The sequence below is a fragment of the Frieseomelitta varia genome, unplaced genomic scaffold (genome assembly GCF_011392965.1).
Source record: "Frieseomelitta varia isolate USP_RPSP 00005682 unplaced genomic scaffold, Fvar_1.2 scaffold_330, whole genome shotgun sequence".
Classification (NCBI taxonomy): Eukaryota; Metazoa; Arthropoda; class Insecta; order Hymenoptera; family Apidae; genus Frieseomelitta; species Frieseomelitta varia.
Genome location: NW_025110069.1, coordinates 257,322 through 270,292, shown reverse-complemented (window position 1 = coordinate 270,292; position 12,971 = coordinate 257,322). Strand labels below are relative to the sequence as shown.

The window sequence follows — 12,971 nt, the reverse complement described above, 5'->3', positions numbered from 1 at the left end:
TTTTCCACAGAGTGAATCATTTCCCTATTTTATGAAAAAAAGAGTACTGGGTAATACGATCAAAGCGACGTTGCAACAGGTCGCCGTAATTATAATTTATTATTTCTAGATTTTACAAAACACCTGACTTTTAGCCACCATTTTCGTTGGTTTATTAAAATTAGAACTATCTCTTCCTTATTCAAATTCCGATTGCAAAATATGGCTTGTATACAGTAATTGTCCGTACAAGCAATGACTATCTCCACTCGTGTTCTCTGATAGTAAAATAAATCATGCAGAAAGACTCGAAATAAAAATAACAACCATCTCTTCCAACGAGATTTAACAATTAAACTTCCTCAATTTTTTGCAACGAAGTTTAACTTCCATTTTAAAGTAAACTTCAAGTTGCAGTCTAATCTTGCACTTCGTTTGAAAAAAATAATTAAAGTAATCAACGAAGTTCAACCTCCCGTTTTCTGAAAAAGAAACGCTTCCTTTTAATTTTACAAGACGTCTGCTGTACAATTTTATTTCAACATCAAAGGACGCGAATACGCTCGCTCTGATATCTGCTCTAATTGCGTGATGCACCCTGGTACAGTAATCGGTATGTTCTATTACGAAAAAAAAAGAAATTAAAAAATTAAAAAAAAGAAAAACAAAAAAGGTTGGGGGAACAACGAAGAAAGGAGAAAAAGGGTGTCGTACACACAATACAGGTTAGCTACAAGTTTGAAACGAACTACTTTATTGGCAACTCATCTAGGCGTGGAACTAAACTAATTTATCCGTCGTTCTCGGGCGTTCTTCGCGTTTTCGCCGCCCTGCGTACTCTTGCGGCTGTGTATCGTGCCGTGTCTCGATCCCTTTTTCGCGGTTCACGGAATCGTTTTATCCGTCGTTCGTAGGTCGCGGTTTTCGTCCGTTTCTTGCTCGACGGTCGACCCGCGTTTATATGGCACAACAAAGTAACGAAATTCAGGTGAAATGATAGTAATAATGGTAATAATGAAAAGAAAACATACGAAGATGCGAAAGATGTAAAACTGGAAAGGGGAGAAAAGAAAGGAGACGAAGATTTACGTTCAAGTCCTCGGCCGGTGAATGCTTCTTACCTTCCTTGCTCTAATATTTTTTCATCTTGTTAACCTTAGCTATTTCTTTGAATTTTATATATTCGTCAGTAAGTGGAATGTATCACGTTTTTCGAAAAACTGACTGAATACTGAATCAATCTTTTTAAATCAATGAAGGCCATTTTCAAAATTCTTCGAGTCACTCAATGAAATATAATTATACGAAATATAATTTACTTTAGTTTTGTAAATTAGTTTATAATTTGAGGTCTCAATTAAACGTACGATTAATTTTTTGAGAGACACCGTACATAAATTTTTCCTTCGACATCGAGAGATTAACCTTCTATTGAGTCACACTCGTAGTGCTATTTGTACAAAAATCCAATTTTTACCAGCACTCGACTTCGACAAATCGCAAGATTATATCGTGTAAATTTTACTCAACATAAATTTTCCAGGATTTTTCAATATTCTCCTTCAAACGAAGCATCGATGCAAATATAGATACAGTAAATATCTACAAAAATAAAAATCATGAAGCAAGGGGTAAAATCTTTATTGTAGAGCATTCGTTGGCCGAGGTCTTCTCACCGCCATTACCAATGAATGTTCAAACTTTTTCCAATTGAAAATATTTTCTAATTGGAAATATTTCGCGTGTCGAGTCTAATTGCTAGACTGCGGATTTTTACGCGTTTTATACGGAAATTTAAAAGCGCAGAACGTACAAACGCAACACTTTCCATCGAGAGAGTCTGCTCTCTCAAAAATATGCGAGTTTGCATAAAGATCCGCAGCAATCTAGTAATTTTACCATTATAATTGTTGAAGAATGAAGATCGATGACGATAATAACGACGATACGCAACGGCAACAACTATGATCGCAGTCGTACTTGCAGGGGGTGACGATGCTGACAGTAAAAAATAACGAACCATGATAATAATAATGATTAAAAATGGTGGTAATAGTATTGCTACCCTCTGGCAAGAAGCTTTCGACCAAACACAGATATTTCGAATGTTAAAATCATTTTCTGTTCACGCAACGATTCGGAATCTAATTTCACTTCGTTTGAATTCACTTCGTTCTATTTTCCCGCGTGTATCTCGAGCAAACACGACGTGCTCCTACTTCGCAGTTTTCGAATACTCGCGTTCGATCGACAATTTTTTACCAGAGGGTGTAGTAACGATGACGATGACAATATTAACAGTAATTAATAGCGATAATGATGAGCAAATGGTAAGATTGGGACGATGGTATACGGATAATATATATATATATGTATATTTAGATGAAATAAACGTGTCTCAAGGAGGTGGATGGTTTCGAGAAAAGATCAGGGACGTGTCTTGGTGAGGGTGAATTATTATATCTCTTTTCTTGTCTTCGTCTCTTTTCATCCGATCCCTCTTTCTCGCTCCGTTGCCCGCCTTGGTCGTTGAGCCGAGAGAGAGAAAAAAAGAAGGTTCTTTCCATAGTACAAGGCTTTTTTTTTCTCCATCTCTTCGTTTTTCGGGGAACGCTGCTCCGACAGCGATAGAAGGAAATTTCAAAAAAAAGTTGCGGTGTTGTTATAAAAATAACGTATCTTCGTGAAGAGATTTTGGTCCTTAATAAACCCTTAAGTGGATGAAATTCTTTTTTTTTTTTCTAATTTTAAATTAATAACTTTGTCACATACGAGCTTCTCAGAAGCTAAATCAATCAATTCTATTGTTTGTGAAGTTCTCAATTTTATTGTGCAAATAATTGTTAATATTCAATATCTTTAAAATAATTATTAATATTCGAGAAAAGGAGGATTTACCTTTTCTCAATCTATCATAATAATATGTCTCTGCGATTCGAAAGTAGATGTAAGAATAATTGTTATTTTTCGCTGCATTTCAATCAGTATGGCTTCTGAACAACTCGTATATTTTTCTAACGCTGCAAGGAAAATTAATTCCTATCTTGATATATAAATTAAACATACACACTTCAACACTAGGAACTACCAAACTGATGCACTTTTCAACATTTCAATGAATAAAAATTCTTTTTCCTTTTATTTTAATTCTTCAGTCCTCAACAGTTCAGATGTTTCTAAAACAAGAATAAACTATCGACATTCAAATTGAACGCAATTTTAATTATTTATTCGAAGAATATAATACAATTCTCGGTTCTTTGATCTTTGTAAAAATTAAATTCTATTTTTTTTTCTTTTATGTTATTCATTACTTCGTTATTTTAGTTGCTACGTTATATCATGTCAGTTATAAATGAACCACGCGATATGTCTGACCCGTAACACGGTGATTCTACGTGAAAAAGTGAACGCAATGGTAAGAAGGAACGATTAACAAGTTAATCGATGTTATTCTACACGAATAAAATACACGATATTCTTTAACTATTTTTACTTTACTTTCTACTATGTTACGTCATATTTGCGAGTTATGAATGAACCACACGATATGTTCGACTCATTCTACTTGAAACAGTGAATGCAGTAGTAAGAACGATCGAGAGTCGGGCAATATTGCTCGGTGCAACTATATGATAAACTTTTTCGCGTTCATACAGCCATTGTAAAACACTGTGTCCTCATTAATGAACAATAATTTTCTGTATCTTACTCGCTGGTAGTTCCAGTATCAATCGAAAGTCCACTCAAGGGTTAATTCTACTCACTGCTGGGCTCGACCGATATAGTGTCTATATTAAAACATCCAGAAACTTGTGGTGCGGCGGTGGGAAAGTTATCGGAAGTCCAAGTTTTCGAAGGATGAGAAACTGGCTTTGACTTTGAGAATATTGGACAGTTTAATATTCATTACGTATTAGGTTATGTGAACCTAATCGTACAGTAGCGTACAGACATGTGGCAAAAGAAAATGAAAAATAAAAACTGCAAATTATCGATACATTCGGTTGACGATGTATCTCCCACGCAAATGTACATCCACAAGATCAATAATACTATATAACTACTATAATGAAATAAAAAAGAAGTACATGTAAAAACGCACGCGAAACACTGAAACGATCGAAAGGAAAAAAAAAAGAGAGGAAAAAAAACAGTAATTAAAGGAAAAAAAAAAGAGAATTCGTGTAAGGGTGCGCGAAAGAAAGGGAAAGTGAGGGGAAGAGAGAGAGAGAGAAGGGAGAAGGAGGGGAAGGGAACCGATCGAACGATCGTTTTTTCTTTTTCTTTTCTTCGATGAGACACGGTCGCGATATGATAAAACGGTCTGCAAGGGAGCAGAGCAGCGACTAATGTAACACTATATAATAATTAATCCTTAAAACATATATAATACAATGAAACGACGAGGGCGGTGAAGGAACAACGGGTCTCGGAGTCTAAGATATTTTTCAACCAGCATGCTTTTCTCACCTACTGATCATTCTCAACTAATGGATGGTTAGCGATCATTAAAATTACTAACTACGCTAAGAATTACTCTCGACATTCGCAATATAAGTACGTTTTACGTGTGGTACGTGTGTGTGTTCATTTTGTATGTATGAGCGTGTGCGTGTAGCGTATAAAATACATAATCACCGGCAGATGTATATGAAAAAGGGAGGGGGGAAGTGTTTGTCTTTCGGAAGAGTTGGGAAGAAGGAAGATAATGTGAAAAGAGTCGGTCGGAGGAGGGACAGATTGATACAGCGATTCAAGAAAGTATTCGAACGCTCATCGTCGAGGAATCATTGTCGTTGTACGTGTGTGACACATATGTAACACTTTTGTGTCTCTTCTGTGAAACATTTGTCACTTCTATGTTCACTTTCAAACGTATCTTGAACTTGCTGAAAAATTTATGTAGAATTTACAAGATACTTATTCCAAACGTAAATTTAGTGCAAGAAATTAATGTACAACTTAAATGTACAATTTTGTGATGTATACTTGCACTGATATATTAAGACATTTATACTAATAAAACGAACTGTTGCTACTGAAACACATTTCACAATCCCTGTGAAACACTACGTACAAAATATCTTGTAATTTCTATATCTACGTATTTCCAAGTTTGTTTCAAATACTATTTGTATTACATAATACAAAAATCGTAATGCGTGTTAATAAGATTTCAATGATGTTTCACGTGATGTGATTCGCGAGCGTAGGAACGTTCGAATAACTTTCGTGAGCGCAGCTGTACATCGTCGTCGACGACAGTTTCTCTGTCGATAGCAAAATTATACGAAGGTTGGTGTCCCGGATCGGCGAGGAGATCGATCGATCGAATCGAACGTCCCCGCGTTTCTTCCTCGTCGGAACGCGTCCTTTCGTTTCCAACGATCGGCGTTCTTTCTCTCTCCCTCTCTCTCTCTTTCTTCCTTTCGACCGATATTTGAGTATACAATCAAAACTTCCTTCGAAAGGGAGAGAGAAAGAACGAGACGAAAATGGATTTTTCATCCAAAGAAATGTGATGGGGGAGAAAAAGAGGGTGGGAGGAACTAGGAAGAGCTAGAAGAAGCTGTTGAGAGAGAAAAAGAAGGGGAAAAAAGGTAGGAAGATAAGGATATGGAAACTATTCGAAAGGGAAGGGAACGTGGAAGAGCTGCAGGGAGTATATTACAGGGTACACCGATTATCGGGTTTGTCTTCGAGGTCAGCTTTTTAAGTACGCAGCCATGTTTCTATCTCGAAACTGCGCACCATCACGAAGTACGCAGACCGTGGAAAATAGAATTCGGTTGCACCGTGGTCTCTAGTCAAAATTCATCGCCTCTCTTGCTTGCTTTCTTTCTTTCTTTCTTTCTCTTTCTTTTACTCTTTTTTTTTTCTTCGCTAGATCACGCGCACGCGCGCTCGCGTGCCCGTTTTCTTCCTTCATTTCCTTCTTTCTTTTTTTTTTTCTTCGCGATTTTCTTCTCTCTCGTATTATTAAGGCGTGCTTCGTTATCTCACTCTCTCAATATCATTTCACACTCTCTTTCTCTCGTTCACATTCTCTCGTGTTCTCTCTTTCTCTCTCTCTCACTCACTCTCTCTCTCTCTTTCTCTCTTTCGAATTTTTCTTTTTTCTGTTTTTCATTTTTTTTTTTGTTTGTTTGTTTGTCTTAATCGTCTAAGTACCTTAATAAGTCATAAATATCACTCGCGAGCTTTGTCGTCGTTAATATTACGGTACATTTTTTAAGTATATGTTTTAAGGTGTATATCACTAAAGAATATTACTTGTCGTTTGCAAGAGGATCTCTCTCTCTCTCTCTCTCTCTCTCTCTCTCTCTCTCGTTCGTATTTCGTATTTTTTTCTTTTTCTTTCTCCGTCGAAGTGGTGAATCTCTCCTTTCGCATAAGTATTCACTTTACGCGTCTCTCTCTCTCTCTCTCTCTCTCTCTCGCAATTTTTTCCTCTCACCCTTCTCGCGTCGTCACGCTTATCGTATCTCGTTAAACTTAAATAGTACACAGCTTAAAGTTTCAGTAGATCGCTTATTGCTCGAAGTTGCTCACATTTGTATCGCGGCACCGCGTTCCTCTCGCTGACCACGATTCTCTCTCTCTCTCTCTCTCTCTCTCTTTCCTCTCTTTTATCCTCTCGTCGTTTGCCAGATTCCGTCAGCGGCGAATCGCGGCGTCTGCGTGCGCGTGATTCGTTTCATCTGTCGATCTTCCGTTCGATCGTTTAAATCGTTTGTTAACCATTCGCGAATCAGTGAAAATGAGTAGAGCAAGTACGTAGAAGAATTGTAGATTCTGAATGTTAATTTACGTATGCTGTCTCGGTCGTGCGATTGATCCTTCGCGCTTTATCATCGTCAAGATATCGACTTGATGAAAATTTAATTAACGCTGAGACGACTCGTTATTAGAGATAATTATTGTTACTCGGAGATTTATACACGCGATAATGGTAATTAGACAACGGATGTTCGTCCATTTGATCATTTAACCTAATGGATTTGCTCGTTTAGTTTTACTCGAATCTCATGCATTTTTACCATTTAATTTCTAACGCTTCAATTTAATTTCGCTTCAAACGAATTTAACACGCGCTTTATCATTCAATTTTGTTCTAATTTGAACTTCAAGTACCAGAATTCTTACGTGTATACAGGCACACACACACACACACACATATGTATGCAGAAATATATAATTAAAAATACAAAGACGCGTAAGTTATTATACAAAATAAAGTTCTCACGATATTTTTAATAAATGAAATGAATTTTTCGTGATCGATAAATCACCGATATTTTCACGATGATAAATTCACAGCTCGGGGAAATTGAAACCTTAAATCAGAGATTACCTATCATTTAAAATTTATTTTAAGAAAGTAAAAATTGAAAATTTCACAAACATCCGTGGCCTAATGACACGCATTCGCTGTCGTACATTCGGGACGATATCGATTGATTGACTCCCAAGAGAAGATTGTTAATAATGACAATTATGCTCAACGATTGTTAGTATGGTTTCATGCATCAATGAAAACGAAACAGCAGGAGAAAAGAAAAGCAAAAACAAAATTCCTACAAAGTGAAAAGAACGAAGATCGAAGCGCGAAGGATCGATGTCAAAGAGTCTAATCCTCGTGCACGTGGATCGAAAGTGGCGGAAGATCGAGCCGCGAAGGCAGACACTTCGATCGGTCCCCTAATCGCGGAAAAAGCGAGAGCAACGCGGTGCCCGCGGAGACGTATAAATTAAGTATCGACTCGCCGTTTTGTTCACTCTCTCTCTCTCTCTCTCTCTTTCTCTCTTTTTTTCTCTTTTTTTTCTCTTTTTTTCTTACGAACTCCTTAAAAGTCTAAGCCTTAACCTGCGTTTTTTTTTTTTTTTTCTTTTCAACTTACGAACTAGGTATCTCGCTTAATTAACGCTGAGCTAATCTCAATCTTGGGTTCCTGTTCTTATCGTCGTTTAGTCGCGGATTTTTTTCTCTCTTTTTTTTTTTTTTTTTTTTTTTTAACATCCTCGCGACATCTCTTCGGTATACCTAAGAAAACCGAGCGTCTCTCTCTTCTTCATCTTTTTCTCCCTTTCCCTCTTTTGTATCTGCGTGTGGCCGCGTATCGAATTCGCGTGGCTGCTCTATTCGCGCGAAAGTGGAGAAATATTGTCTTCCGTTATACTCGAAGAAAAATATATGTATACCTATGCGCTATCTTATTTAAACGCGTTCTCCGTGTTTCGAGTGTGTCACGCCATCCCTCTCGTTTTCTTTTTTCTTTTTTTCTTTTTTTTTTTTTTTCTTTGTTTCTCTACTCTCTCTTTCTACGTGTTTGTTTTCTCGGTTTGACAGCGAGGCGTTCGCAAACCGCGTTGACCGAGCGCGAACGACCGTGTCTCGCCAAACGAACGAAGGCACGCGCGGGTCGCGCGGCAATTTGAATAAAAAGCGAGAGAAGAAAGGTACGGTAGAACCTCCTTGGAATCTAGTGATCTATTGCAGTGATAATGTATGAATAACGACAAATTTCAAGGGAAATTTTCAAACATATTTTTCTACATTTTACGAAATTTCTACACTTTGATTTACGATATATATATGTATATACACGAAATCTCTAGCCTTCAATTTCGACTGATCCAAAACTGATTTACAAAATTTTCGTTAGGAATAATCAAGTTTTGAAAAAAAAAAAAAAAAATACAGACTAGGAGTTCTACCGTGTGTGGGTGGAAAAAAAGGAGATAGACACGACGACGAAAGCTGACAAAAACGGATGGATTTAGGAGAGTTTCCACGTATGCTTCGTTTGGCACTTTGACCGAGGCGGAGGAGTTACATGTGTCGTCGGCGGGACACAGATATAGGGAGAACTGCCTCGTTCTCTGGAGCGGAAGAAAGGGGTGGGTGTCGCGGATCGCAATCGTCGCTCTTGCATAGTGTCGAGTTGCACGGCAGATTTCCTTTTGCCCAGCTCCACTACCGATCAACAAACAAATGGTGACTTTTCTACAGTGACAACGAACTTTCGTCAGTTTCTGCGACGAGTTCGTTCGCGTTCCTTTAAAATTTAACCCCTCGAGATGACGCAGAATCGCTGTGATCATCGTTGATTCAAACTATCGGTAGCAACAATCAGATTTCACAATCGATTTCACAATCAGTTTAAGTTTAAATAGTTGCACATTAAACTTCTTATTCTGAGAAGAAAATTGAAAAAAATTTGACTCGATGAATTTTTTATTTATAATTGAAATAATTTTGATGCCGTTTCGAAAGGAAAATGCTTGGAAAGTATCTCAAAACGTAGAGAAAATAAATGATTTTACACTTTGTTAATTAACAATCTAACGATCGGGCATCGAGCATCTTTTCCAGTCTACCGTACAAGGTAGCGTAAAGCGTAAAGCGTGTCCTCCACTTGCCGCGTGCTTTCGTTCGAAATTGGCGAACTTTTTGGAAATTCCAAAGGACGAAAAATCGTCTGACACATATTGGAGAGAAACGATGAAAGAAACGTGAAAAAATGAAGCGAGTGAGTCGGTGGTTCGCGAGGTCATACGCGGTGTAACGCATCGAAAATGTGTTTCTCTTTCTCTCTCTGTTTCTCAATCTACCTCCCCTGTTTTATTGCTTCGTGGTCGAGATCCTTGAGAGTGCAACGGTCGCTCGATGACCGCCGATATCGTTTTTTTTTTCTTTTTTTTTTTCCTACTTTTTTTTAAATAATTAAGTGATTAATTATATACCGCACGCGGGTGAGCGCGGTGGAACAACGTCGCGCGTATCGTGTCGTCGGAGCCAAGTCTAACGCTAGGAACCGAATCGGTGAGATTGGCGAAACAATCGCAATGGAGAAAATAAAAATCAAATGAAAGGAAAAAAAAAACGTACGTAGGATAATTGACGAACGAAACGTGCGATACGATCGAATCTACGCGCGACTGTTTGCTCTTTTTTTAATGCACGCGCGCGATGATAGTTGCGTCTTTTCTCGTCCTCGCTGTGTCTCATGCACACTCGCGCACATACACACATGTATTCTCTCTCTCTCTCTCTCTCCCTTTCTTTCTTTCTCTCTCGCTAATAAATTAATCGACAAGCGATAAACGACGAGTAACAATAAACGCAAGAAGAAGAAGAAGAAGTAGAAGAATCACTTGGGCCTGTCGGAAGAATCCTCGTGCCCTGTTCGAAGGGGAGGAAAGACTCTGCGACACTCGTGCGTATCCGCTCTCCTCTCGTTTCTTTCTCTCCCGCCGATTTCCACGCGCGACAGCAGCACTTACTTGCTCGATAAACCAAATCTTGTACAAACAAGAAGAAAAACTCGTTTCAGGGTGATGTATCCGAGGGGAAGACGATCGCGAGAGTTTTCGAGATTGACTCGAACTCGCAGATTGCGCGTCGGGGCATGTCGAGGCGAGCAACTTAACGTGCGAGAGTCCACGTGGAAATGTGACACAGACGGAGAAGAAATGGAGGAAACGGAGGAACGAGGCGAGTTCGCGTCGCGGGAAAGAATCATCAGCGAAGGACACAGAGACTGGTCCCCATTTCGGTCGATCGGATTTCCACAGAGTCGCAGAGTCGAGCGTTGTGTCACACACATTGTTGTTGGGTGAAAGGCGAGCGTGCGGTGGTAGTAGTAGTAGCAGCCGACGACGACGACGACGACGACGACGACGACGATGGCAACGTCATGGAGCGTTTTAAACGTACATGCCCATTCCGTACATGGAGCCCCAGTCGACACCCTGGAAGCTGGACATGTCGACGTTGGTGAGCGAGTATCCCTGGTAGGGGTTGGCGGGCGCAGCCGCTGCCGCTGCAGCCGCGGCGGGGGTGGTAGCAGCGGCGGCAGCGGCTGCAGCGGCGGCGGCCGCCGGTGGGGCCGGAGCCGGGGCCGGTGCTGCTGCGGCCGCAGCCGCGGCCACCGCCGCCGCCGGGATCGGGTATGGCGCGTATCGGTAGGCGGAGAGGGCCGGATAACTGCTAGCGGCGAACAGCTTTCCGTAACCAGCGACGGCGTTCTGCACCTGGGCGGCAGCGGCGGCAGCTGCAGCAGCTTGCACTTGGGCCTGTGCTTGGGCCGCGACGATCTGCGAAGCTGCGGCGACCGGCAGCGGTGGCTGTGGCGCCAATCGTACACCAAGCGCGCCCAACACCACCCTCTTGCCAAGAGTTAACGCGCCCGGCTGCACCGCCTCCTTCGGCTGTGCCTTCTTGCACTCGACCTTCTTGTTCTTGATCGTGTGGAAGTGGATCTCGCACACGCGGTCCACCACGTCCTCGTTCTCGAACGTGACGAACCCGAAGCCCCGATGCCGCTTCGTCTGCTGGTCCATCAGCATCACCGTCTCCTCCACCTTGCCAAACTGGTTGAAGTAGGCCTTCACTTCGTCGCTGCTGGTGTCCTGGCTCACGCCGCCGACGAAGATCTTCTTGGTGCGGTTCGCCTGTTTGGCGCGGTTCTTGGGCGTTGCGTGTTTCGGGTCGATCTTCTTGCCGTCCAACGTGTGGATTGGACACTTCAGCACCTTGTCGACGCTACCGGGCTCGGCGAACGTGATGAAGCCGAAGCCGCGACTACGCTGTAACCGACAAAGCCAGAACGGCCACGATGCACAAACTCTCTCCAACTTGCCCCGTCTCTCATTCTATCTCACCTTTCCTCTCTATCGTACACGCGCACGCACGCACGCACGCACGCACGCACTTTCGTATCATTTTCTCATTCTCTCGTTCGATTCCATTCTCCCTTTGGTCTCACGCGCTCCCTTCCGCTCTCTCTCTCTCTCTCTCTCTCTCTCTCTCTCTCGCTCTCTTTCTTTCTTTTTTGCTTTCTTGTTCGCTAGTTCGCCTCGTCCAGTCTCGTTTTCGCACGCTTTCTATCGCTTCCTGGTATCGCGCCTCTCTTTCCTTCATTGTTTTTCTCGACAACTGCCCTGCCTAACTATGTGGAGATTGCTCCTCCGCGTCGTTCCGGTTCGTCTAACCCGGCGACCGGAGTTCGCCTATATTTTTCGTCTGTTTAACCTGTCTGTTTTGCCGCCGTTGTATGCTACGCGAATGATTATGCTACACGCTGCGTCGTCGCGGAGAGAGGCAAGTGGTACAGCCAACAGGTTACACCGGCACGCGTCGCCGATTTTCTCTATAAAACGCGCGCGCGAGAATGCTCGAGTATGCTTTGTACCGTATTTCGCGTTTTCCGGTCCGGAAAAGTACCTAATTTTGTTACACATCCCGTCGTGTGTTATCTCTCTCGTTTATCATCACGGTTATAATTATTATAATCCAACTCTCTGGTAAATGTAAAAAGAGGTACCATATAAAAAAATCTCCTTTTATATACAGTTAACTAATTACTACCAAACTACCGTTTACATGCAAGACTGTCCAAGCCAATGTAAGACAAACATTCTAGGATTACGTGAGACAAGGACTTCGAATAAATATGATAATATATAAGAATCAACTGAAGTTACGGTCGTTAATTGCATCGCTACCGAATACGAATAATAATAATAATAATAGTAATAATAATGATAATAATAATATGTAAAAAATATATATATATAATATATATATAGTAATCTAATGCCCACAGTTGCCCTCGTTTCCTGATTTCACTCGAATCCCGTGCGAACTTTTTTTCTTTTTTCTTTTTTTTTTCTAGAAACGAGCCTCTGCCTCTTTTCCACCTTTTACGTTTTAATAAGATACATGTTTTAATACAAGTAAAATACCAAAAAAAAAAAAAAAAAAAAAAAAAAAAAAAAAAAAAAAAAAATACGCTTCTACACTTCCTTTACACTGTCTCAGCAAAAATTAGTTACATCGATTAGTACAACTTTCTCTCTACGATCTACTGTGTGAAGTCTCGTGCAAAAGTGGAAGGAAGAAACTGGTGCATCGAATCTCCTCGAGGCGAATTGCGTTTTCATTGTTAATCTTTTTTTTTTTTGTTTGTTTGTTATCTTTCTCA

The 12,971-nt window shown here is 40.6% G+C and overlaps 1 protein-coding gene across 2 annotated transcripts in view; it reads right to left on the bottom strand.

Annotated features, from left to right (window-relative positions):
* Nucleotides 1-5,942: 5,942 nt before the first annotated feature.
* The window catches only part of LOC122530144 (RNA-binding protein Musashi homolog 2), a 32,756-nt gene continuing 25,727 nt past the window's right edge, over nt 5,943-12,971 (bottom strand). For both annotated transcript variants that reach the window (XM_043656836.1, XM_043656837.1), the window contains exon 3: nt 5,943-11,574. In XM_043656836.1, coding sequence (XP_043512771.1) covers nt 10,693-11,574 — 882 coding nt within the window. In that variant the 3' untranslated portion in view covers nt 5,943-10,692. The remainder of the gene's footprint in view (nt 11,575-12,971) is intronic.